Source organism: Peromyscus maniculatus, chromosome 6, assembly GCF_049852395.1.
Source record: "Peromyscus maniculatus bairdii isolate BWxNUB_F1_BW_parent chromosome 6, HU_Pman_BW_mat_3.1, whole genome shotgun sequence".
Lineage (NCBI taxonomy): Eukaryota > Metazoa > Chordata > Mammalia > Rodentia > Cricetidae > Peromyscus > Peromyscus maniculatus.
Genome location: NC_134857.1, coordinates 36,724,672 through 36,749,935, shown reverse-complemented (window position 1 = coordinate 36,749,935; position 25,264 = coordinate 36,724,672). Strand labels below are relative to the sequence as shown.

At 39.8% G+C, this 25,264-nt stretch overlaps 1 protein-coding gene across 1 annotated transcript in view; it reads right to left on the bottom strand.

The window, feature by feature from the left end:
- Positions 1-25,264, bottom strand: part of Trpc4 (transient receptor potential cation channel subfamily C member 4) — a 183,055-nt gene that overhangs the window by 134,574 nt on the left and 23,217 nt on the right. The window contains exon 2 of the mRNA XM_015996343.3: positions 4,221-4,625. Coding sequence (XP_015851829.1) covers positions 4,221-4,598 — 378 coding nt within the window. The 5' untranslated portion in view covers positions 4,599-4,625. The remainder of the gene's footprint in view (positions 1-4,220; positions 4,626-25,264) is intronic.

Here is a 25,264-nt window from a genome sequence, read left to right as displayed (position 1 = left end):
TTATGTCCAGACAAGCATCAGCCCCTTCTGGGAACTTGCTAGAAGTATAAATTTCAGGGTGTCATTTCAAAGTTGCTGTGTCAGGAACCAGGTGGGGACCAGCATCTATCAGGGCCAGCCTGTGATTCTGAGGATGCTGATGGGAATAAAGACTGGGACGCACATACATACAGATACACTGGGGTAAATGTCGCTGTCGTTCATCTGGCCTCTGAAGATATCTACAAGGAACGTCAGCCGGAAACAGTTCAAAGTCGAGTAACCAATCAACGGATGAGGCTGAGAAATCATCTTTGGCTACTGTCTCTAGGGAAGTGGGGGAACTAAGAAGAGTAGAGAAAAGTTCAGAAAACCAAAACATAACAGAAGACATCAGTGTAAGGATGCTAGCAAGGGAACTGTCCCAGTGAGAATACATGATGTACCACCTTCACACAGCTGTTGAGAATCAGATTTGCTATGTTCTCACTGTACCAAAGAAATCAGCTATTGTTCTTCTCATCATTATATCAATAATTTAAAAAGCCTTGACATGCCAAAACCTGGTTTATGAAGACCTACATTAAGTACAGAATTAGTTTTATGATTATCTTCTATTTAACTGGGAAGAATAAACCTTTTCAGTAAAAGCCACACTGAGAAAAGTTACTTGATATGCTAAAAACCCACAAATACTAAGCTTAAGAGATGAAAAATCACATTAGGAACTACAGAGATGTGGGTGATTTATTTACTTTGCTGTCCTTATGTTTTATTTATTTACTTATCCAAATCCCACTTAGACCTACAATTCTAATTAACTCTGAGGTATCAATATCCATTAAAAACTAAATATATCCAGTCTGGTCCCTTAGGCCTTTTCTCATACAGTCTATTTCAGCCAATGCATTCTCTCATAATTTCCCAAGGTATTAAGCCAAACAACCCTATCTTTCCCCTTTACATCTGTCTCCTGCTCTCTCACACCTTCTCCCCTGTAACACAGTGTGTTCATCAAATCCAGTTATTTTAACTTCACAAAGATTAGAGGATTTTTTTTCCTTTCATCTTTTCTGTCATGACCACCTTTATTCTTAACTCCATGGTGGATTTTTCCCATTCCTTCTTTATAACTAGAGCTTAACACTCTTGAGAATAGGAATGCTGTCTCTTTTTAGGCTCCAGCACAAGGCCTAGCAGGCTAAACCAGAAATTGCTCCCCGGTGAGTGTAATTAAGAAGTACACCAATTCATTGGCAGTCTCTCAGCACTGATGACTTTGGTATACCACCAAACACTGGGTCTTTTCCAGAGGAAAAAGTGTAGTGTGTGGCAAATTTGTAAAATAATATCTATAATGCACAGCATATTTCAGGATCTCACTAATTTGCTAATAATTAGATTTAGTGGCTTTGTATTAGAGCCTTTTTCCTGGCCTTTACTTCAAATTACATTTATCAAACCTTGTAGATTATTACTGTTTTCATGTTTTAATAAACCAATGACCTCAACATTAGTGTGTCAGAATATCTTGGGATGGATATGTATCTATACATCTAGAATGTGGTGTATTACCCACACAAGATCATCTCAATAAATGCAAACCTTACTTAAAAATTCACAGTTCATTTGAGAGGGAAAAACAAGGTCCATTTAAAAATATACTTGTTTCCCATGTCACGTGATGTATGAAAACTGACATTCCAAAAGATGTTGTTTGTGTCTAAAAGACAAAGACGTGCTACCTAAGAAAATAACACACACACAGCCAAACACTAATGGAGAAAAAGCAGCTCTCAACACATCCTTTATGGACTTTTATAGATTAAGTTTGTACATTCATGCTGTCAACGTCCCATTTCCATTGTGCAGCACACCAGGAACTCTAGGTGGCCTAAAGTTGTTCTTCACAAATAATCAAGTTTTAACAATTAAAAAAAAAAAAAGGACAGTGTTTCTTTATTATCCTTCACCAAAGTGGAATTCTAAAATGCACAAATAGAAAAGGAATTCTTGGCCAGAAGACTCATGTGAGAGACATCTTCCAGAAACACATGGCCTGGGAAGCTTCAGAGCCCTGGCAGACTGCAAGCCTTTACTACTTTCTATTAATAATCCGGGTCCAAGTGCCTGTAAGGAGCCAGGACCTACTTGTGAGATGAGGACTTAGCTCAGAAGTTGAACATTTTCCAACAAATACTCTCATAATAGCAGGTACCTTCTCCAGACACCAGATTTCTCTGGTTAGCACAAATGTCATTGTCTAAAGGGACACTGGAGAACCCTCTAGAAAACAGAACTGATGAGTTCCTTCAGTAACACATGAAAAACACATCAGCCAACTATTTTGTTCTAGAGACTTCTGGGCTACTGATGGTCTACATGGAAGACTTAACAACTGGCCTATGGCTACCTAAGCCAAGTTAAAACAAGAGGATATATAATATAGTGTGTTGCTACTAAACATGTAGATGCTTTAGGGTTAGGATTACAGACATAAGTTTAAAGCCAAAAGGTGACTAAGGGTAGCAGCTTGGGCCTTCAATGTTCCCTAGAAGCTCCTGTATGGAAGCCTTGGTCCCAGGGTGGCAGTGTTCAAAGGCAGAGCTTTCAGGAAGTGATGGAGGGCTTTTTCCTTATGAATGCATTGTGTTAGCACTGGATGTCTAGATTAGCGGGCTACTGGGATATGACAGAAACTCTCACAGGTAGGGCCCAGCAGGAGGAAAGAGATCATGGAGGCCATGCCCCTGAAGGGTGTAGGTTTTTTCTAGCCCCTGAGGCTTTTGTCCTTTCTCTTGGCCCTTGTGAGGAGGTGAGCAGTTCTCTCTGTCATATCAACCACCATGCTGTTCTGTCTCACCACAGGCCCATAGTGAGAGAGCTGAGCAACTACAGGTAATTGTGAGAATCTGCCATTGCTCCCCTGAGCTGGTTAATCTCCAAAGCTGTGTCACAGTGATGGAACTCTAACGCTAAGAGACTAGAACCTTAGCTTACACCCATTAAACCAGATTCCTACTTTTTCCATCTGGGTGTTTGAAACGCCTTAGTGGTGAAGGAGAAACACGGGGATACAACAGTAAGCACGTCTCTAGGTGTTACTACACAGCTTGTATGCCCCAATCTAGGCTAGCTCAAGTTTCCGAGGGTCAATGATCCTATCAGCGAAGTGTAACAATGTAACAAGAGATAACCCACAACTGTATACGGAAACAAACAACAACCAAGCTAGCAAAGCAAGAGCAGAGAAGTATGATTCCGTAGAGTGTGAGTTTATCAATGTGTTGGTTCAGAGAAGAAGTGGGAGGGAATGAGGATGGGATTGGAGAACGCATCATGAGACACAAGGGATCTCAGAACTCAAAGAGATGGTCAGCCCCAGTTTTCAACACTAACTGTGAAGACATTGATAAAAGTCCTTCAGAGAAGCAAGACAATTGTAGACATAGCACAGCTTGGCTATGTGACTCCTCGCACTATCACTTTTCAGACACAGAAAACTGTGCGTTGTCCAACACGGCAGAAATTACTAGAACACATCTTAACAAGATTCCACCTTGAAAGGCAGATTTTGGGGGACATGGTAGCATCTGCAATGTCTCTGCAATTAGTCCATGGTTAGCCTTGATGCAAGGAAGGAAAGGGGCCAGTGTCTAGGGAGCAGGATCAAACCAGCCTTTCGGACACAGTGGAGGATAGTGACAAAGGAAAGATCCAGACAGATGAAAACATCCTTGCTTGTTCCCATCCACAGTCCCTCTGTCGCTACAGTGGCCAACACACGGAGTAAGCAGGACACACCGCACTGAACTCACGTTCGCTTCTTTTCACAGCACGAAGGTGCTGCTACACTTCTGCCATTAAGCAATATGTTGCAATCCTCCTACGGATAGAGTTGAGCTTCTTTCTAGCAATTATTTCTGCTTCTTTAAGGATGAATTTACAAGAAGCCTTGAGAGTGTGTTAACAGACAATATCAAAATTAGATGATGATATCCACTTTTTCCAGAAGATGTAAGGACTCGCAACATGCAAGGATGTTAAATAGAAAAATAATCCAACAAAGTACAATTTGGTAGTTCAGAGTGTTGAAATGAAGTGAAAGGCCCAAACACACACACATACACACACACACACACACACACACACACACACACACACACTCACTCAGGGTGTTTACAAATCTAAAAAACCCTCTTCTAGGCAGCATAAACCAAACACAACACTTTCATGCCCACCTGCTTCTCTCCACTTGGCTTTTTGTGGTTCAGCAGCAGCTCCACGGCTCCAACCACCTCTTTTCTGATAGCATGAAGCAGCGCATCGCCAACATAGACGTTGAAACTTAGCAAGAGTTCAATCAGCTCCAGGTTCTCGTTTTCAATGGCGATGAGAAGAGCAGTCCTTCCCAGGGGGTCGATGCAGTTAATGTTGATTTTAAAGTAAATCTCAGCTTCCTCCAGAGATTTCTTGACACTTGCAAAGTCCCCCTTTTCCACTGCGTTCAAGTAGGCTTTTTCTGACGGTGAGAGTTCAGATTCTGCTCTGACAATCCTCAGCGGGATGCGGTCTCTGTAGGGGGCGTTGACATTTCTTTTGTAATAGAACTGAGCCATGCTTCAGGCCATGCTAGTCCATCATCTCTGGAAGCACACACAGAAGGCAGATTGTGAGTATCAGCATGCCTCCAGGGCAGCACACATGCCACCAGACAAGGAATCATTATCGACAAAGATAGTATCCCTATTGATGAGTAAAAGGTGCTTCTCCTTAGGTAAGGGACATAGATACTCAGTTGCCTAGAAAACATAAGTTAAATTTTCTTTTAAAGAATTTTCCTTATGTGTATGTATGTGTGCATCTGTGAGAGTGCACCACACACATACAGGTGTTCACAGGGGACAGAAGAGGGCACTGGATTTTCTGGAACTGGAATTAAGAACTGTTATGAGCTGTCATATGGGTGCTGGGAACTGAACCCAGGTCCTCTGCAAGAGCAGCCAGCACTCCTAACCACTGAGCCGTCTCTCCAGCCCCAACACTAATCTAAGAATAGAAAATTATCTTAAAATTTTAAAGTAACATCAGTTGGAGACGTTGAGAAGTTATTCACAAATATATATCTACATACACATGTATATTTGTGTCTATGTGCATGTATATGCATCTGTATGCCTGTGCCTATACACACACATACAAAGCACTTTAAAAATTAGAAGTCATGCCTTTAGGGTTCCGTCAGGAACGTCCAAATGTACCATTCACTATGAATTTTGCTGATCATGAAGCTGCTGCTATGGTTGTAGAGCAGAAAAGTCAGAAAAAAATCTTCTCATTTGTCATGTAGTCAGTTTTTTAACATTAATTACTAAGTATTCACATCAAAGTTAGTGTAAATTCCTGGAACCACTGTTAATGAAATAACATTGGTTCTAACGAATGCAACTTTATTTCTTCTGTTCATAAGTGAATTCAGTGAGGGGGAAAGAATGAAACTGATGACATTATTATCAAGATGAGACTGTACGACTCAACATGGAAACAAAGACAAAACAGGGAAGGAACACACTAGGAAAAGATAGTTTCCAATTCTGCCACCTCTGTGAGATGGCTGTCCATGCAGTGTAGGGACGGGCTCATTCAAACATTTATTTTTTATTCGGAATTCACAGTAAAGACATAGCTGAAGCTGACAAAGTGAATTTAAAACGGTCGTAAGTGAAAACAGCCACCGGAAGAAGCACTGTGTCAGCATAAACCCGGTGGTGTGAAATCTCAGTAAAATGAATTATATTTTACATATAAATTATTTTTTGTTGTTTTGTTTTTGTTTTTTGAGACAGGGTTTCTCTGGGGAGCCCTGGATGTTCTGGATCTCACTCTGTAGATCAGGCTGGCCTCAAACTCACAGAGATCCACCTGCCTCTGCTCCCGATTGCTAGGATTAAAGGCATGAGTCACCACCGCGCCACTTACATATAAATTCTTTACTGAAGTTTTCTGCATCTCATACCTGTTATTTCATTCTCTGAAACATATGTTTATGTATACAGTATGAAATTAAAATAAGTAGGTCATTTAAACCATTTGCATATTCCTATTAATTGGTATGAGTAAATTAACCTGATTTGAATAATGATTTAACTGTACATTAAACAGACTTTGCACTAATAAATATGACCATATTTTTAAAAAAAATTCAGTCCTACATATATGTGTGTGTCTATTTATAATTATGTGCACAAGAGTAAAGGTACCCACAGAGGTCAAAAAAGGGCACTGGATCTCTTTGTGTGACACCCCACATAGGTGCTAGGAAGTTAAACCTCAGGTCCTCTGAAAGAGCAGGAAGTAATCACTGCTGAGCCATCTCTCCAGCCCCAAATATGAGCACATTTAACAGTTTTCAGATAGAGAAACTAAGTTGTTTGCATATAGCTTCATTCTGTTGGTGATTACAATCATCACATAATTAAGTTTCAACCTTTGGCTCAAGATTATTCATCGTGAGTTCTCTAATATCTAGGCAGAGGATAATACCTAAGACCATTGTTTCATAACCTGTTTAGTATGTTAGAACTGACATTTTCGTCAGGTATTTTCATTGACTATGTAAGACACGAGTATGTCACATTTATTAATATTACACATACAAATTAGTTAAGTAAAGCCTGAGTATAATTTAATTATTCTGAGGATGTTTTGACTCCTTATGAAATTAGAGAGGAATCATTTCTATTACATAAGGGCAAGGAGGCTTCAATATTCTTCTAGCATATTGAAAACATCTACAAATCAAAGTTTTTTTGATTCTATCTCTCTCGCTCTCATTTTTAGGATCTGATCTTGAAATCCCATTCCTGCACTGGTGTCACTATTAAAATCTTTGTCTTTAAAGGAGAGGGTGAACTATTTCCTCAGGGCCTCTTTCACATCCTGAAGTTAGTATCCAAAAAACCTGGGATCAATGCCACAGACTTCACATGCTACTTCTGCCTGGACCACAGCCTGCATGTTTCCTGCTGGTGACATCAGCATTTCTGTTCTATTTTCATGGTATACAAACTTCTGTTATCTCATTTTTCCTTACATACAATACTTAGGAAAATATGCTTTTTTTGTATGTTCTTACCAAATCATATATTTTTGTTAAGAAAGTAAACATGGGTAAAATTAAACTACAAGTAAATTACATACATGTATATCATATGAAAAATCTGTATAAAGAGTAATTCATCAAGATTGGGAACAGGTCAAAAGAATGAAGAACAATTTCATTCCATTTCTTTTTTAAAATACTACTAATAAAAACCGAGGAACTGCATTTTACTTCTCACTTACAAAATACAAATAGGATGCCAGTGTACAGAACATTGGGTATTGGAGAATTGGGAGCAGGGAGGCAGAAGAAGAGAAATGAGCTTTAATTAAAATTTGGTTCATCAAATCCAGCTAACTTCCACAAACAGAACTCATTCAAGTGCATTTTAAAGTAATACTGTCTTGAGAGAAAAATGCTGGTATTTCATAGGTGAAGTGAGTGTATGATATCTAAGAAAACCTGTTTGGATGGCCATAGTAGGAGGAAATCAACACAGAACAAAGAACAAGTAAGAAGATAAGAATCACTGGGCAGTGGTGGTGCATGATTTAATCCCAGCACTTGGGAGGTAGAATCAGGCGTATCTCGATGAGTTCGAAGTTAGCCTGGTCTACAAAGCAAGTTCCAAAAAAAAAAGATTCAAAGTGAGTGCCTAGAAAAGTCTTTTACCTTTCAAGCTCTTGGATTTAGAAAAGTATATATAATAACTTCCATGAAGAGTGCTGGACATATTTGAAATACAATAAAAGTTCATATACTCTAGATAAAGTCCAAATATTTAAGAAGGGATACTGAAACATACACACTGAAGTGAGGCAGGGCTCTGCTGCTGAAACCTTGAAGAACAAAGATGATGTATGTTTGCAGTACTGAAAGTCGGCCTTATTGTTGCTGGAGATGCATTGTGGGGAAGCAGGAGCAGGGAAGGAAGCAGATAAGGCTGATGGGCTCCTGGGAAAACACACTTATCAGCAACTGCAGACCTGCCACTCAACGATGGGAAGCCTGTGAAAGAAGAGGGCACTGAGAGCAGAGAATACCTTGACCAAAAATGATGATAAATGCCTGGGATTCTCAAGATGAGTTTTCTGAAGCAAAATAAAGTTCTCCCCCTCAAAAATTACAGAGCTTCGAGATCCTCTTTGTTTTTTATGTCCCTTTATAAATGAAACAATTCTTCATCATGTCAGGTTTCAAAGAAGTAGGTAACAGATGAGGATTAACAGGTTAAAAACTTAAATCTTGCAATATGACTTTTGACAGAAACTAAAATTTATTTTTCATAAGTTAAGAGATTTAAGGACAAAATAGAGAGAGTTGTGATTTGACATCAATGTGAAAAAAAATTACAACCATAATTAAACAGTATAAATATGCACAAGGAAACAAATTCTAGATATTCATGTCTCTAAATGCATGTTCCCTGGAGGATCTGCATCATTCTGCAGTGGAATGAACAGTGAATGTGAGTTTCAAATAATTCTAAGGAAATGCATAGATATCTCTACTTTTAATAAATGTGGCAAAGGGCAACATACATTCACCATTTAGATACATGTTTACATATGTGATCCCATGCTGTAAAGAGAAGTAAGCCTTGAGTCCATGGGAACGCACTACTACACATACTTAGGAATTTGTTATGAAATAGCAACAGCAATAAAAAAAAAACCACTTTACTAACTAAAATATTATGACACCCCAGGATTTTAAAGAGAGAAAAAAGATTATACTTATTTTTAAACTTAAAGACTCTTAGGGTTTAATAGGGACTAAACTTGAGGCCAAAAATTGAATGCAATTTTATTACATGCACAGAGAAACAGTTGGAGATGATGGCTATTTGCGCTGGCTTCTTAACCTATGGATGTCTTTCAGAAATCTATGTAACAAAGGTTAGATGTCTACCCTGAGTGTTAAAACACATGCATCAATTTCCTTTTATCCTCAAGTTACTAAGATGCTCTCTCTTGTCTTATTCTAGCAATAAATCCTGCTGTTTCTACCCATTTTCATGCTCCCAAATCCTCACCTCACCTCACTCTGCAGCACTGCATTCTGGAACATGCTTCTCTATTGCTCCACCTTCTTTATCAGCACGACCTCTCCCACTGGACCCTCCCTCCGCTATTTGTATAATGTTTATATGTGGATATTGCCGTGGCTATTCTTCCCTCTATCAATCCCCTTATTCTTATCCCATGCCATTCATTTAAAATTTTCCAGGAAATACAAACTTATGCTATAAAATACATTATAAAGTCTACACTGCCACACCACACCTGTCCATTATTTTCTGTGCCCGAGTTACCCAGTGGGTAGCCAGCAGTCAGTCATACGTAGCCATCTGCTTATCAATGACCTCAAGTGGCTTTAAGAGACATTTGTTCTTATCGGCCACATTTCAACTCTCAGTAGCATCCCTTCTCTATAATGTTGGCTTACTTTATTACTTTATCTCCTTGTCACCTTTTAGATGGACTTTATTAATAATTTCACCGATGCCCAAAATACCACAGCCCTACTCTACCTAAGACACCTGTCTGGTTACATCATTCTGCCACTGATAATAGATTTCATTAACAGAAAAAAAACCCTAAATTATTATGGTCGCCCCCTCCTCGACCCAGTTTTGAAGATCACCCAGGGCAAACCCTGTTTTTGCACTAACAAGAACACCACACTACTTGGCTACTGTAACCCATGCTGCTTTTCCCAGTGCGACCATCCTTCTTCCCTCGGAGGCCCTTGCAACTCGTGTCAAGTTAGGAAACATTAACCAGAGAGTACCTCAGCCTCTCAGAATTCTCCTTTTCTCTCTCTCCAAGCAGACAATGTAACCCTTTCTTTGAATGTGTGCTGCACAAACCTTGTGGGTCCTCGAGACTTAGGACTGTCCCTACTGATGAGCATACAGGTTATGACCCACAGCTTTGCACCAGTGCTCAACATTTGCTGAGTCAGTGAAGGGCCCTGTATGCTTTTAAAGCTATCCCTCTGCCATTTGAAATAGTGAAATGCAATTAAAATGTTCAAATGACTTTAATCACTTGCCAACCAACTAGGAAGCAGTCTGCACAAAAGACATTTTTTAAAGTATATTGTTCTTCTCTGTATATTTTTCTCCCAAGCTCTTGTTAGTTATATTCAGAGTCATAATTGTGACACATAAATTAAGATGCATGTAATTCCTCATTCTGGAAGATGCAGCTCATCTCAATGGTCTAAACTCTTGGAATAAGATTTTTGTCATTTGTTGGTCCTTGGAGAGGAATATGAGGATGAGGGAGAAAGGTAAAATATTGCAGGAAACAATGTGAACATCTTATATAGAAGCAGAATTAATGCACAAATAACAAGAAACTAAGACATGTGTGTTAATCTATAAAAAAAGCAATAAAAGAAGATAAGAGGAAAACCTTGGGAATAAGAAATCATTAAGAAACAATTAATTTGAAAAAGAAAGAAAGAAATGACCAATTATACTATAGAGAGTAGAGTGAATCAGGGATTGGGTTTCCGGAGTCTCCCAGTTTGTAAGAGACAGAAGAAGTTAACAGGAGGTAAGATAAGGAGTCAAGTGACACCTTGTACAGAAGGGGATGCAGAAGGAAGGACTGAACTCATGGAGAGCAGATCGTATTTGGGGTACTAATGGCCAATACTTTCGTAATTATTACAAAGGTCGCTCATATTAAAATAAGACCCAAGAGGATAAGAATCCACACACAGTGGACCTAAGTACAACTCTCAGTAACAGAGGAGCTAAAAGGAAAAGCAGGTCCCTGTAAGAACTACAGCCACCTACCTGCTCAAGGAGGAGTAGATGTGTCAATACTAATGAGCTCTTTGTCCAGAGACACACCGCCGGGAAACAAAGACTACAGAACAGTAAGTAATCAGCGCTTCATTGCTCACACAAGTAATTCTTGCATATCTGTGTATCTGAGATGGAATTCTCCTCATCCATGCAAACAGCTGCTCTGCTAAATAACTATTTACTTTTCAAAACTCTTCAATATTTTCATCTTGTTAAATACTCAACCCTAAACCATTATGTCACAAATTTCCCAATCTCCATCACTGCCTGCCGTGGGTAGTTATTTTTTTTATCGATTTGACATTGGAGTTATCTGTGAGGAGGGAACCACAATTGAGAAAATACCTCCATAAGACTGGCCTGTAGGCGAGCCTGTGCAGCATTTTCTTGATTGATGAGAGAGGATCCAGATCATTGTGGGTGGTGCCACCCCTGGGAAGGTAGTCTTGGGTTGTGTAAGAAAGCAGGTTGAGCAGTTTTTTATTAAAACTATTGAAATGTGGAAAGATAAATTTTTTCTCATGCATATGGAGATTGGTCAACTTTTCTACTCAAAGACCAGAGAAAAGAAGCCCATTTCAGGGGAAGGGTGGGTGAGGAAAGGTAAGACACTGTCCTGTTATTTAAATAGTCGGGATATTTTTGTGTAATTTAACCATGGATACAGCCATAATGCTAAGAAGATGATGTCTGCTGTGAGATTGCATCTTCTTCATACAACAGGGAAGCTGCATCCATGAAATCCTAATAATATGGTCACCTAAACAAGACCTGCACAGTAACAACACCAGCTGACCTACCAACATGGATGGGGGAAATTTCACAAAATCCCACCCCTAGATGAAGAGCTACAGACAATCCATGGCTTCTGAGAAAGGGAGACTCAATCTTCTCCAGGGACAAGTGTTTGATAGGTTATTCAATCCCAAATAGTAAACCCTAAATGTATACTAACAGCATTAAATGGGCTCCGTGGGCTGTAGTGTGAGTGGTGTGTGTGTGTGTGTGTGTGTGTGTGTGTGTGTGTGTGTGTGTAATTACAAGAGTTATGAATCTGAGAGGGTGTGTGGGGGGAGACACAGGAGGAGTTGGGGGGCATGTAAATGATATCAATAGAGTACTCATGTATGAAATTCTCAAAAATTACAGAAAAAAAGCACCTGAATGTAATGTTCAATAAATATTTGCTGAAGGAGTGAAATAGAATTGACCATCTGTATGGAAAGATTTGTACATTAGACAATGATAGTACAGAGCGAATGAGAGCAAACTTGCATTCCTAGAGGTTATGGTTCTTGGGATGGATGCACAGAAATGCTAAGCACAGCCATTATAAATTTAGACATGGGCTTTAATGGAAACAATTGGTGAGCTGAAGTGGGAAAATTTGGCACAAGGACAGAGACAGAGAGCGATGTTAGGTGAGGCAGATGGGGTTAGCCTATGTGAAGAGGAGAGATAGCAAGCCTAAGCTGTGTAAGCAAACTGTAGACAACCTTTATTTACATTGAAGGGAAACTGAGGCAGGAGGAACCTCATGCATTCTAAGAAATGGCTGAGGGGCAGATGAGACTGTGGCCTAGACAGTCACCAGAGAATCAGCAAGATGCGGGAACTCCTTCCAAACCTAATAAAAAGCTGCCAAAAGTCTCTGGATGGAGGAATGACATCATTCATCTTCTGATTTTGAAAGTCATTCAACCCACTGATTGATCAGGAACTGTGCATGAATGGAGACAATGGAGACCACATGCCATGCCCCTACTGGGTGCCACTATTGGTCCACAGGAATGTGTAAACATGCACCCCTAAAATGCAGAGTGCAAAGCTCACAGACTCATAGAAAGAACATCAGTCTCAGAAATTTAGATGCCCGCCTCTAGTCTATGACCTTGTTGATGTTTTATCAGCTACATATGAATATTTTAATCAACTTTATCTAAACTTTTGCTTCCTACCCTCCATTAGTTCTCATAATTTTGTAAAATTTGAAAATTTCCAGGTCTGTATCTACAGTTTTAAAGCAAGATGTGCATGATTATCTACTTTTAGTAATAATTTTAGTGCTCTAGAAACTAATTCATAGCCTAACAAGCAACCACTTGCTAGTAATATCAGTAAGGGTTTCCTTACTTATAGTGACAAAGTATAAATAACCTTAAGAGAACATACTGAGAAGAAATGAAGGTGGTAACACATTCTGTAAGTACAAGATCAGTCAGAGACACATAAAATAACTTCTTCCAGGGACGACTTATTCTGTGATGTGGTACAATCAAAATGAATCACCACACTCAGATCCTGTGGGCAATAGCTGATCCCTAGTTTCTGGTGTGTGTGTATGTGTGTGTGTGTGTGTGTGTGTGTGTGTGTGTGATGATGACTCTTTTGTCCAAAATAGAAAAAATAAATAAATTCTTATAGTAAGGGAAGAGTAACATAAAATGTCTGCCTTTTGGATGCACACACATAACTTGTATAAATATATACTTCTGTAAAAGAGCGGCACTTGGGCCATTTGGGAGACACCTGGAGAAGTGAGATGAAGACACCATGTGGCATAACTGTTGCTGGTGACAGAGGTGGTGTGCATCTGAGTTAAAGACTGACACGGAGAGAGGAAACATCAGCCTGGCGACATAAACATAATAGTGAGGTTGGAATAACTGGCCAGCAGTATGGGGAGTTGTTAATCTGTGGCTGCACTGAAAAATGTGTTCTAAATCGGCTTGAAGTTAGATGCTGGAAGGAACAAAGTATAGGATAGGCAAACAGCAGTCTCTCCTGTTGATATGACAGGGCATTCCATAGAAAAGCAAGAGAAAAAAATATGAGAGACTCAGGAGAGGTATGCACCCCACTTAAAAATTCTTAGTACTATATTAAAATGTAACACATAAAGTTAAAATTTAAAATTAAGGAATTATCTAAAACAAATTTAGCAGACAACTTTACTCAATAGAAGTCACCAACTCAAATAGTAAAATTAACAGCTCCCTTGGAGAAAAGGCAATGCAAACAGAAAATGCTATTTAAAAAGTCTGTCAGCTTCACTGATCTCCAATCTGAGAAGTTTATCGATAAGATAAAATATAGTGCACATGGAAATATTCTCAGATTATAGACAAAAGAACACCCAGTGCCAGGAACAATGTGGTGGACACATTCTCTAGTAAACTCTGGCAGGGCTGGCCACTGAAAAAGAAACAGAAATTGGTCTTTTGAAAGGTTCAAGTTGTTTACCAAGAATACTTTTCTTCCACAAATCTGCTCTAGAGTTACATTTTGCAAGGTAGGCAGTGGATGCACTAAAATAAATGGGAATGTTATTTACCGTTGGAAGAAAAACAGAGGCTCAGAAGTACTAAATCACCAGCTCGTCAAGCCGCGTATTGAATACAGATTTAATGAAACGTCTTCACATGGGTCTGGAGAGATGCCCAGTTGGTAAGAATGTGTGTTGCTCTTGCAGAGTTAGATTTTGAGCACCCACATCTAGCGGCTCATAACTGCCTGTCTCAAGAGAACTGATGCTCTCTCCTGAAGGCACCTACAATCCTGTGCATATACCACATGAAGACACATGACCATGCACACAATAAACATAAAAATAAATATTGGAAAAGTATCTTCAGATATTAAAACATTGTATATTGTTTATTTCCACTGTCACAGGAAAAGAATGCTACTATGATGAATGGTAATTGTGGATCAAAATTTAAATACATCTGTGGCAACAGAAAAGCTTGTATTAAGAAGGCTGTACATTAGTAATTAAGAGTGGTTACTTATTTGTGATATTGTGCAATTAGTGATATTGGTTTTCATATTTAAATATTATAATGAGAATACAATAAATTTCAGTAAACACTTTTAAGCCACAAAAGTCTGCTTTGTTAAATGAAACCCTCATCGATGCTTCATATTTGGCAGCACTCTTGTGTGGAAATGGTGTTTGACTTGTTTTTCATGTTAAAAGCTGCAAACCAGACAAATGCATCACAACTGTAAAGCCAAACATTCTTTCCCACAAAACTTGGGGATGCAGCAAAAGGTGAGGCAAAGAAAAATGGCATCTCCCTTAAAAAAAAAAGCCTATCGGAATAGTAGCTATTTGTCCTACCAAAATATTTAAAGCATTAAAGAAAGCACAAAACAAACCAGGTGGTGGTGGTGCACATCCTTAATCATAGCACTTGGGAGGCAAGGCAGGTGGGTCTCTGTGAGTTTGAGGACAGCCAGGGATATTACACCAAGAAACCCTGTCTCAAAAAACAAACCAAATAAACAAACAAAAAAAAAGCATAAGACATTAATGAAAAATTAGAAGACCTACTAACTGATGTTTACCAAGCTCTGAAAGACCTTAACTGTCAATCCAGACTATGATACTCAGCAAAATTATCTATTAAAATTGAAGTAGAAATAAAATTTTCCCAATGTTTTTAAACAGCAATAGAAACCTCAGTAAGTACACAAACTCCTGCTCCTAGAAACTAAACAATACACCACTGAACGGTAACTGGGTTTAAGAAGAAATCAGGAAGGAAATTAAACATTCCCAGAACTGAATGAAAATAAAAACACAATATACCCCAATTGAAGAGGCACAATGAAGGCAAGTCCTAACAGGAGAGGTTACAGCAATATTGCTTACATCAAATTTTTTTTTATTTTGTTTTATTTCTGGGAGGGAGGTTGCAGGGGCCGAGGGTGGATTCAAGGGGATGGGAAATGGGTGGGATCAGAAGGTATGACGTGAAAGACACAAAGAATCAATAAAAACGAAAGTTTAAGAGAGATTAAAATACATAATCAGAATCAGTTCTGGAATTAATGAAATAAAAATGAAAAATTCAAAGAATCCATGGCCTGAGGAGTTGGTTCTTTGAAAGATTAACATGATTAACAAACTTTTACCCAAATTATAAAAGAAAGAAAGAATACTCAACCCAATGAAATAGGAATGAAAATGAGAGTTGACCACAGGGAACAGTGAAATTCAGAAAATCTTAGGAATACATTTTCAAAACTTCTATTTAGCTAACCTGAAAAATCTTAAAGAGGCCAGCCTGTGCTACAGAGTGAGTTCCAGGAAAGGCGCAAAGCTACACTGAGAAACCCTGTCTTGAAAAAAAATAATTTCTAGATGCCTAAAATATACCAAAATAAAACCAAGATAAATTAATAATTTATACCAATCTAGAATCAGCAATGAGATTGATGTTGTACTATCAAGTTTCCCAACCCTAAAAAGCCCAGGACCAGATGGATTCGCTGCAGAATTATACCAAAACTTCAAAGAACCCACAATAATGCTATTTAAATTATTCTAAAAAAATTATAAAGGCTTCCAGCTATTCTCATGAAGCCAGTATTACCCTGACACCAAACCAGATAAAGACACAACAACAGCAAAAAAGAAATTATGCATTGAACTCCCTGATGAATAAAGGTACAAAAATAAATTGCAGACAAACAAAATTCAAGATCATATCAAAAAGATGATTCATCATGACCAAATTGTCTTCATTCTAGAGATGTGGGGATGATTCAGTAAATCAATAAAAGTTACCTGTCACATAAACTGACTCAAAGACAGAAATTACAGAATGATCTCAAATGATGCAAAAACAAAAACAAATCCTTTGATGAAATCCATGGAGTGTTGAGGGATGGAGGAACATAACCCAACACAGGAAAGCTGTGCTTCACTGCTACTGTGACAAGCCTACAAGTAACAGCATGCTAAGGGGAGAAAAACTCAGTGTTCCTACTAAAACTGGGAACAAGTCAAGAGTGTCCATTCTCTCCACTCCTAATCAACATAGTAGTGTTGAGTAGCCAAAGCAATGAAAAGAGATGGAAATAAAACATACACAAATGGGAAAAGAAGTGAAAATGTTTGTAGATGATGTGATTCTACATATAAAAGACACTAAGGACTCCACCAAAAAACTCTTAGAGCTAATAAATACTTGCAGCAAAGTCTGGATACAAAATTAATATGTACAAACCAGTAGTCTTCCTATGTGCCAATGATGAACAAACAGGAAGAAATCAGAGAAACAATTCCCTTTACTATAGACACACACACACACACACACACACACACACACACACACACTCAAACACTCTCTCTCCCACACACAAATCTGGGAGTGAACTAATCAAGGAAGTGAAGGCCCTCTACAATGCAAACTTTAAGACATTGAAGAAATAAACTGAGGAGACACCATAAATAGAACTTCCATGCTCATGGGTCAGAAGAATCAATAATGTGAAGCAATAAAACTATTCAATGCAACCTTTCTTCCCAGACAGAAAAACAATCCAATAATTAAGATGAAACACAAACGTCCATGGGCAGTCAAATCAATCCTGAAAAAAAAAAAAAAGCACACTGTAAAAAGTATCACTATACCTGAATTACAGTTCTACCTCAGAGCTATCATAATCAAAACAGCATAGTACTGGCACAAGAACAGACATGTGGATTAATGAAACAGAGTACAGAACCCAGATACATATATATTCAATTGCATCCATTCAATTGCAACAACCTCAGCTTTGACAAGGGTACCAAAAATACACATTGGGGAAAAGACAGTATCTTCAACAAATGTTGCAGGGAAACCTGGATTTCAACATACGGAAAAATAAAAGTAGATCCTCATCTCCCACCTTACATAAAACTCAACTCCAAATGCATCAAGGGCCTCAACATGGGGCCCGATGCCCCGAAATTTCTAGAGGGAAAATTGTGGAGTAAATTTCAACCTATAGGCACAGGTGAGGACTTTCCAAAAGAGACTTCTCAGGAAATAAGGTCAATAGTCCACAAACGAGACCTCAGGAAACTAAAGCTTCAGTACAACAAAGGACACCATCAATGGTGTGAAGATGCAGTCCATAGAGTGGGGAAAATTTTTTCCAGCTATACATCTGGATTGATTATATGTAGAGGATTAATATCTATAATATACAAAGAACTAAAGAACTACTCCCACACACACACATGCACAAATTAAAAACTAGGGGAGAGCAGGTGGTGATTGAGGTTCAGAGTGTCAGCCCACCAGGAGTCAACCCCTTGGTGGATAATTCTCCCCCATTAGGCAAGCTCCAACCCCCACCCCAAGACTAAAGACCCAAGAATGTCTTTTGCTTCTACTGTGCCTTTGCATTTTGCTGTTGCTATCTTTCTCTGATATCTGGCATGGTTGAACTGGGTATGGAGAAATTCCCCACTGCATGTAAGGTAATGTGTTTGTCTCATGGTAACCTCCTAATGTACTGGGCATTTTTACCTGTGAATTATTATGAAGATGACTTCCTCCCTAAGCTGCACCATCTAAATATAAACAGAGCCTTGATGAAGAAAAGTAAATACAAGGATATGTTTCACAGCTAAGGCCTATGAGTTCTACTTTAGAAGCTGCTTTAGATCACAGATCAGGTTAATGATTAAGGAGAACAATTGAATTCTCCAGGAGCCAGCCAGGCCCTAATTCTCTTAATGTTAAAATGATATAGTCACAAGTCTTAGTGTGCATCATTTGGCTGAAACAAAACCTCTAATAACTTCAGGTTAGATCAGCTGTTTTGACAGTAGCTTTAAGATGAAAAAACACCACAGAAAATAATCTAATATCCACAAGGACACATAGCTGAGGCCAAAAATACAAAGCAGCCCAACTGTTAAGGTTGGTTGATGATCAAAGGTTACAGTGAACTCTTTATACCCATTCCTGCTCTCAGTCTCCTGATAAAAGAAACTATTGATAGATGGCTATACACCCTAAAGATCTAAAGTACAGCTGACCGATTGTCTTTTATATACAAAAGTTAGGTGTGTGATTTCCTTTAAGATTCCTTATAAAATTAACAGTAAAATAATCAGTTCTTTCTTTGTATCCACGGTATGCAGCCTGCCAGCAAAAGAGTTGGCTGTGAGAAAATACTTTCTGTCTGCTCATGCTCTGATAATCTGTAATAAGTTACTTAGATGTAAATGTATATGGGATACTGGGATGACTTTGTTTTTAATCATGTAAGGGAGATGAAAAACATATTACCTGTACTCTGTAGGAATTTAGTAAAATCACTGTATGGGTTAGAGATTAGAATGAACAGATGTTTTTTAGAAGTACCTTGACCTTAAAGAATCCTTGTGGAAAACAATGACTGTTTTGCTGAGGGGGCCTTGTGGCCATCCCATGACCTTGGTCACAGGACACTTCAGGCACACCTGGGGCTCTTGTGTTATTGTGTATGACACACAACACATAATGAAGAGCGAGAGTCATGGAGGCATGTGATGCTCCCCTTCGGCAAGACATGTAAATTAAGATTAGGGACCTTGGTATGAGGAAATACTTTATGTAACAATCTATAAATACACTTTTGTACAGCTGTTCTTTCCCGAAGAGCCCCAAGCCCCCAAGCCAGCCGAATCCAGCCCAGTCAGTCCATCAGAAGAAGCTGATGAATAAAGAAGGGAATGATCAAGAGAATGTGTATCTTTTTCCTAACCCCCCAGATAGAAAAGTCTCTATCGAGAAAAGTCTCTATTGTGCCAACACGGTGGATTCCTTTCTAGCCCTGTGTGCTGCCTGAAGGCTGAACCTCCTAGATAGCAATAGGCTGTGAAATGGAACAGAAAGTTCCCAAAAGAAGAAATATAAAATGTTAGTAAACAGAGTCCATATCCTTAGCCATCAGGGAAATAAAGATTAGAGCTATTTTAAGATTCCATCTAATCCTAGTGAGAAAGATCTATGGATGCGTTCATATCCATAGATTTGTGTTGCTCCCAACCTTGGTCAAAGAAGCTTCTTATTAGGGTGGGGGTAGTAAGCACAGAGACTCAATATTGTTTGAAATATAAATGAAATGCATATATATATGCATATATGTGTGTATACACACACACACACACACACACACATATATATATATATAAAGTTCCCTCTAACCTGTATCAGTGAACACTGAGGAGGAGGGGGACAGAAAGAATGTGATCCAGGGGGTGGGGAGGACTGCTGTAATACCCTGTCCTTTGGACATGACATGGATGCCGCACACACGAATCCATGGCAGCTGTTGTTACCTGCACAAGACCCTCACAAGATCAAGTTAGTTAAGATTTTCAGCATGGCAGGGACGGAGGGGGTCTCAGAAAAGCCTCACCCCTAGCTGAAGAACTGCTGGCAACTGATGGCTGCTTGGGAAGAGTCATTTTGTTCAGTAATGTGTTCACTGATTGGTTCCCCAAATCCTAAACATTAACACCAGAACCGGAGCATACGTGCAGCATTATCTGGACTCAGTAGATTGGAAATAAATACATTAAAAAGGAGGGCATGACGTTTGGAGGAAAATGAGATGGAGGGATCCTGAGGAAAGTTGGAGGGAAGAGTCAGGGGTAGGTGTGATCAATATTTTCCAAAGACAAGCAAAAATAAAATATTAAAATCATAAAATAATTTAATGAAATTGTTAGGTCTCAAACCTGGGACAAACTGAGGTTCCTATTTAACATATCAAAGCAGACGCAGGCCACCAGATTCTCCCTACATCTCTCAGTCCCTACCTGTTACAGGGCCCTCCTGGCTGGCATACCCTGCCCCCATCCTAAACTTCTCCAGCCTAGAGGCTGGGCTGCTCTTCCCTGTATAACCCAGCCATTTGGGCTGTGCCAGTCCATTGGTCAGTTCCTTGGCACAGGTAGCCCCTCTTGGTTGGCAACCCCCACCCTGCTTCTCCCCACAGGTCCAGCTCAGTCTGGTCACGTCTACTCTGGACTCTCCAAGATGTCCCTGCCTCTAACTATGTTCCCCCAGATATCTACAATAAAATTTCTCCTCTACCATGCCTAGGCTCAGTCACGTCCTTTACTTTTTCTTTCCTTCCTTCCTTCCTTCCTTCCTTCCTTCCTTCCTTCCTTCCTTCCTTCCTTCCTTCCTTCCTTCCTTCTCTCTCTCTCTCTCTCTCTCTCTCTCTCTCTCTCTCTCTCTCTCTCTCTCTCTCTTTCTTTCTTTTTTTCATTCATTTGGTGCTAAAACCTGGGACCAGTCATATTCTTTCTTTCCTTCCTTCCTTCCTTCCTTCCTTCCTTCCTTCCTTCCTTCCTTCCTTCTTTCCTTCCATCCCCCTGGTGCTGGAGAACTGGAAGTGGCATAAATGAGTTAGCACCCAAGGAACTCAGTTGCTCTACTGCTGATCTGACTCTCCTTAGGTATGTAGGGATCGTTTGCTTCTGATGGCTTTGCCACCCACCAAATTTGAGCCTAGCATCTGTCCCTTCAGCCACTTCTTCCCTCCACCTTAGCTAACCATCAGTCTCCCCTCACCTACTAAGGAAGTATCCTTCCTCTCTCTGGCTCCTGGAGCCTGCTACACCCTACGGGTGCTCACCCTCAAGTGGACAACTTTCAGCTCTGGCCTCCTACACCCTCGTGGGTCTCTCTATTGAAGAAGCTTACCGACTCTTGTTCCTCTGTTCTCTCCTAGCTTTCCCTCACATTCCCCTAGGAACTGCAGTCTGCCTGCAGTCCCACCAAGTCATATCTCGCTCCAGCCTGCAGTCCCAAAGCTTCTGCTCTCAGCTCCCTCTTGGAACTTATAAGAACACCCACTCGCCTGTGTGATGGTCCATTTTGTGGCTCTCTCTCTCTCTCTCTCTCTCTCTCTCTCTCTCTCTCTCTCTCTCTATCTATCTATCTATCTATCTATCTCTCTGCCTGCACAAATTCAGATTTTATTACTACAGCTTGGCCTCGGTACAAATCAATGGCCAAAAATTAGCACACTTGATTTCCAAATTCTCACAAACTATAAGAACTACCACTGCACAAGCAAATGATTCTCCAAATCCCTTATGTCTAAATTTGCTCTACACTTCCAAAAGTCTCATCTCTGAGGTTCTACTTCCCACTGTTAAAAATCTTTTATCTCAATAAATTGTGGCACATATACACAATGGAATACTACTCAGCAGAGAAAAACAACGACATCACACGGTTTGCAGGCAAATGGATGGATCTAGAAAAAATCATCCTGAGTGAGGTAACCCAGACTCAGAAAGACAAATATGGTATGTACTCACTCATAGGAAGATGCTAGATGTGGAACAAGGATGACTAGACTGCTACTCACATCACCAGTGAGGCTACCTGGAAAACGGGACCCCAAAAAAGACACGGAGAAATGGACAAGATCTACATGAATAGCCTGGTCATGAGTGGGAACAATGAAGGGCGACAGTCGAGGGAAAGAGTGGGAGATCCTAGCTGGATCAAGAAAAGAGAGGGAGAACAAGGAATAGGAGACCATGGTAAATGAAGACCACATGGGAAGGTGAGAAGGGGAGGAAGCAGAGAGCTAGGGAGGCCCACGGAGATCCACAAAGATACCCCCTCAAAAGACTGCTGGCAATGGTCGCGAGACGGCAGGAACTGACCTACTCTGGTGATGGAATGGCCAGACACCCAAATAGTGATGCCATAAACCCCATCCAAGGACTGAGGAATCTGAAGGCAGACATCCACGGCTGGGCCCCTGGTGGAGCACTGGGAGTCTAATTAGTGAGTATGAAGAGGATTTATATGAGCGAGAATTGTTGAAGCCAAGGTTGGATAAAGCACCGGGATAAATAACCAAATGAATGGAAGCACAGGATCTATGAACCAAAGGCTGAGGGGCCCCCAACTGGATCAGGCCACCTGAACGGGTGAGACAGTCAGTTGGCTTGATCTGTTTGGGAGACAGCTGTGCATTGGTGCCAGGTCCTGGGCTCGTTGCATGAGTTGGCTGTTTGAATCCTGGGACTTATGCAGGGACACTTGGCTCGGTCTGGGAGGGGGGAATGGACCTGCCTGGACTGAGTCTACCAGGTCAACCCCGGTCCTCGGGGGAGACCTTGATCTGGAGGAGGTGGGAATGGGGGGTGGGCTGGGGGGAGGGGTGGGCGAGAGGGGGAGAACAGGGGATTCTGTGGCTATTATGTTGAACTGAATGGTGTTGTAAAATAATAATAATAATAATAATAAAAAAACCAAAAAAAAAAAAATCTTTTATCTCTATGATTTCTCTGCACTATGCTCTCAAAAAAAAATTTCTTGAGACTATGCTATAAATTCTATCTCAAGATTTGTAAGGGTATGGGGTATGGTTTAAAACAATCTATAAAGTGAAGCAAAATTTGGTTTAACACTTGTACAAAAGCTTATAGTTAAAACTTATACATAGTTAATTTTAATTTGCTACAACATACTATATATGTGATTCAACTCTGGTTTAGAATATACAGCAAGTATCTAAAATATTTTGGATTGATATGGATTTTTGTGATTAAATATAATTAAGGTTTATAAATTCCTAAGGTTATGAAGGTCAACACCAGGCTTCTAAAAAATTTAGATAAGTAACAATATATGTTTGATATATAAGGTATATTTGATAAATTCCTAAGGTCTACTTGGGTTCACAGTAATATTTGTCTAGCTTCTTTGTCTTTTCTTACTTTGTTAAGCTTTAGCTATTTAAAAAGGTTAAGTCATACAAAAAACTGTGATATTCTATAATGGTACATTATAAAAAGATGAGAAAGTTCCCTATCTCCCTATGGACTGCATTTATGTTTTTATTGCATTTATTATTTATTTCAAAGCTAAAAGATCTTCAATTAAATCTGAAACTCAAATTTTAAGGATCAAACTTAACAGGAATAACGCTGCAAAAATCTTAATTTTATAAAGGCTACTAACTTATCATAAACTGTTAAAGGTAATTAAAACATACAAATTAATGGTAAGTTGCCTTATAAATAATGTGTTCAGAACTATACTTATAGTCATGCTAAGTATTAATGTAATTAATTACAAAAATAACCCTTATTTAGCTTCCTGTATGTGTTTTTGAAGTTAAGCCGAAAACAAGTAAATAAAGTATACTTAGTAAATAGATGGTCCTCAGACTCTTCAGAGACCTTCTGAATATGGCATTTAAAGTGTTTAATAATTATAGAGACAAATGCACCACTCCTAACAGGAACCCAGTGGCCTCTGAAGAAGGGATATGGGGTGTAAGGACTCCACCTGAATTGTGGTAACACTAACCACTAGGAAAAACTGCCCCCGCGCCTCACCTGCCTTCGAGGCTCTGTGCAAAGCGTGGATGGTTTGGGCTTTATTGTCCTACTTTATCTGGTCAAAGTAAGGCCAGTCCCCCAAGTTCCTCTATAGGAATTTCTCTCAGACTTGGGCCTGACAACCAAACGCCAGCTGTCCTGTATGGTAGCTGAAGATTAAATCCTGTCCTATGTGACAGCTGAGCACCTACTGTCTCCGAGAAAGCCACGAATATGGGAGCCTGGGGCAACCATCTAGGTAATGGGAATGTCCCTGTCATTTCAATTGCTATATAGGATATTTGGATTACTCCTCCAGCTACAACTTATCCTTCTCAGAATCTCCCAGCATCCCTCAGTTCCTACCTGTTTCAGGGTTGTCCTGACTGGCATACCTGCCCCCCACCCTGAACTCTCCAGCCCAGGGATTGGGCTGCCCTTCCCCCAGCTGCCCTTCCCTGTATAATCCAGACATTTTGTCTATGCCAGTCTCTGGCCAGGCTGCCCTTCTTGGATGGCAGTTCCTCTCTCCTCTCCCCTCTCCCCTCTCCTGACTTGGTCCAGCTCAGGCTGGTCATGTTCAGTTCTCCCAGATGTCCCTGTCTCTGGCTATACTCTCCTTCTATCTACAGTAAACTTTCTCCTTCACCATACCCAGGAGAAGTCACGTCCTTCCCTTTTTTTAGTCAATTTTTTATGCCCTCAGAATTATTGAACTTAAAGAACAATTATGTCATAAGTCAAAAGCAACTTTTTAAAACCAGAATCTTCTGAATACATATACTTTAAACAGCATCTTACATATCCCAGCGTGGAGGAGAGAAAAAATACTTTTTCCCACAAGGGTAAGTGGTTACCAAACAGGAAAAAGTGAAAAACCTAATATATAGGTGGCATTCAACATTCTATTAGAAGGAAACTGTCTCCAATTATCCAGTCGATGCATGCACACTGAGTAGTTAGCAGCTGTCTTATAAAATTCTGAAAGACTATAGTAAGAGATCAAGCAGACATGTCACCTGCTTTGAGGAAACCTGTGCTTCATAGTATGTGTGTGGGGGGGTAGTAACAAGAAATTTAACAGGACCCCAATGAACCCCATTGCTCTGTAACAGGAGAAAGGCTAACCAGACTGTCATGTAGAAAAAGGGCTCATCCCCCAAAAGGACCACAGCTCAGGCATGGCAAGCAGGTCAAACTAAGGCTCCAGGGCTAGGCATAACCCTGG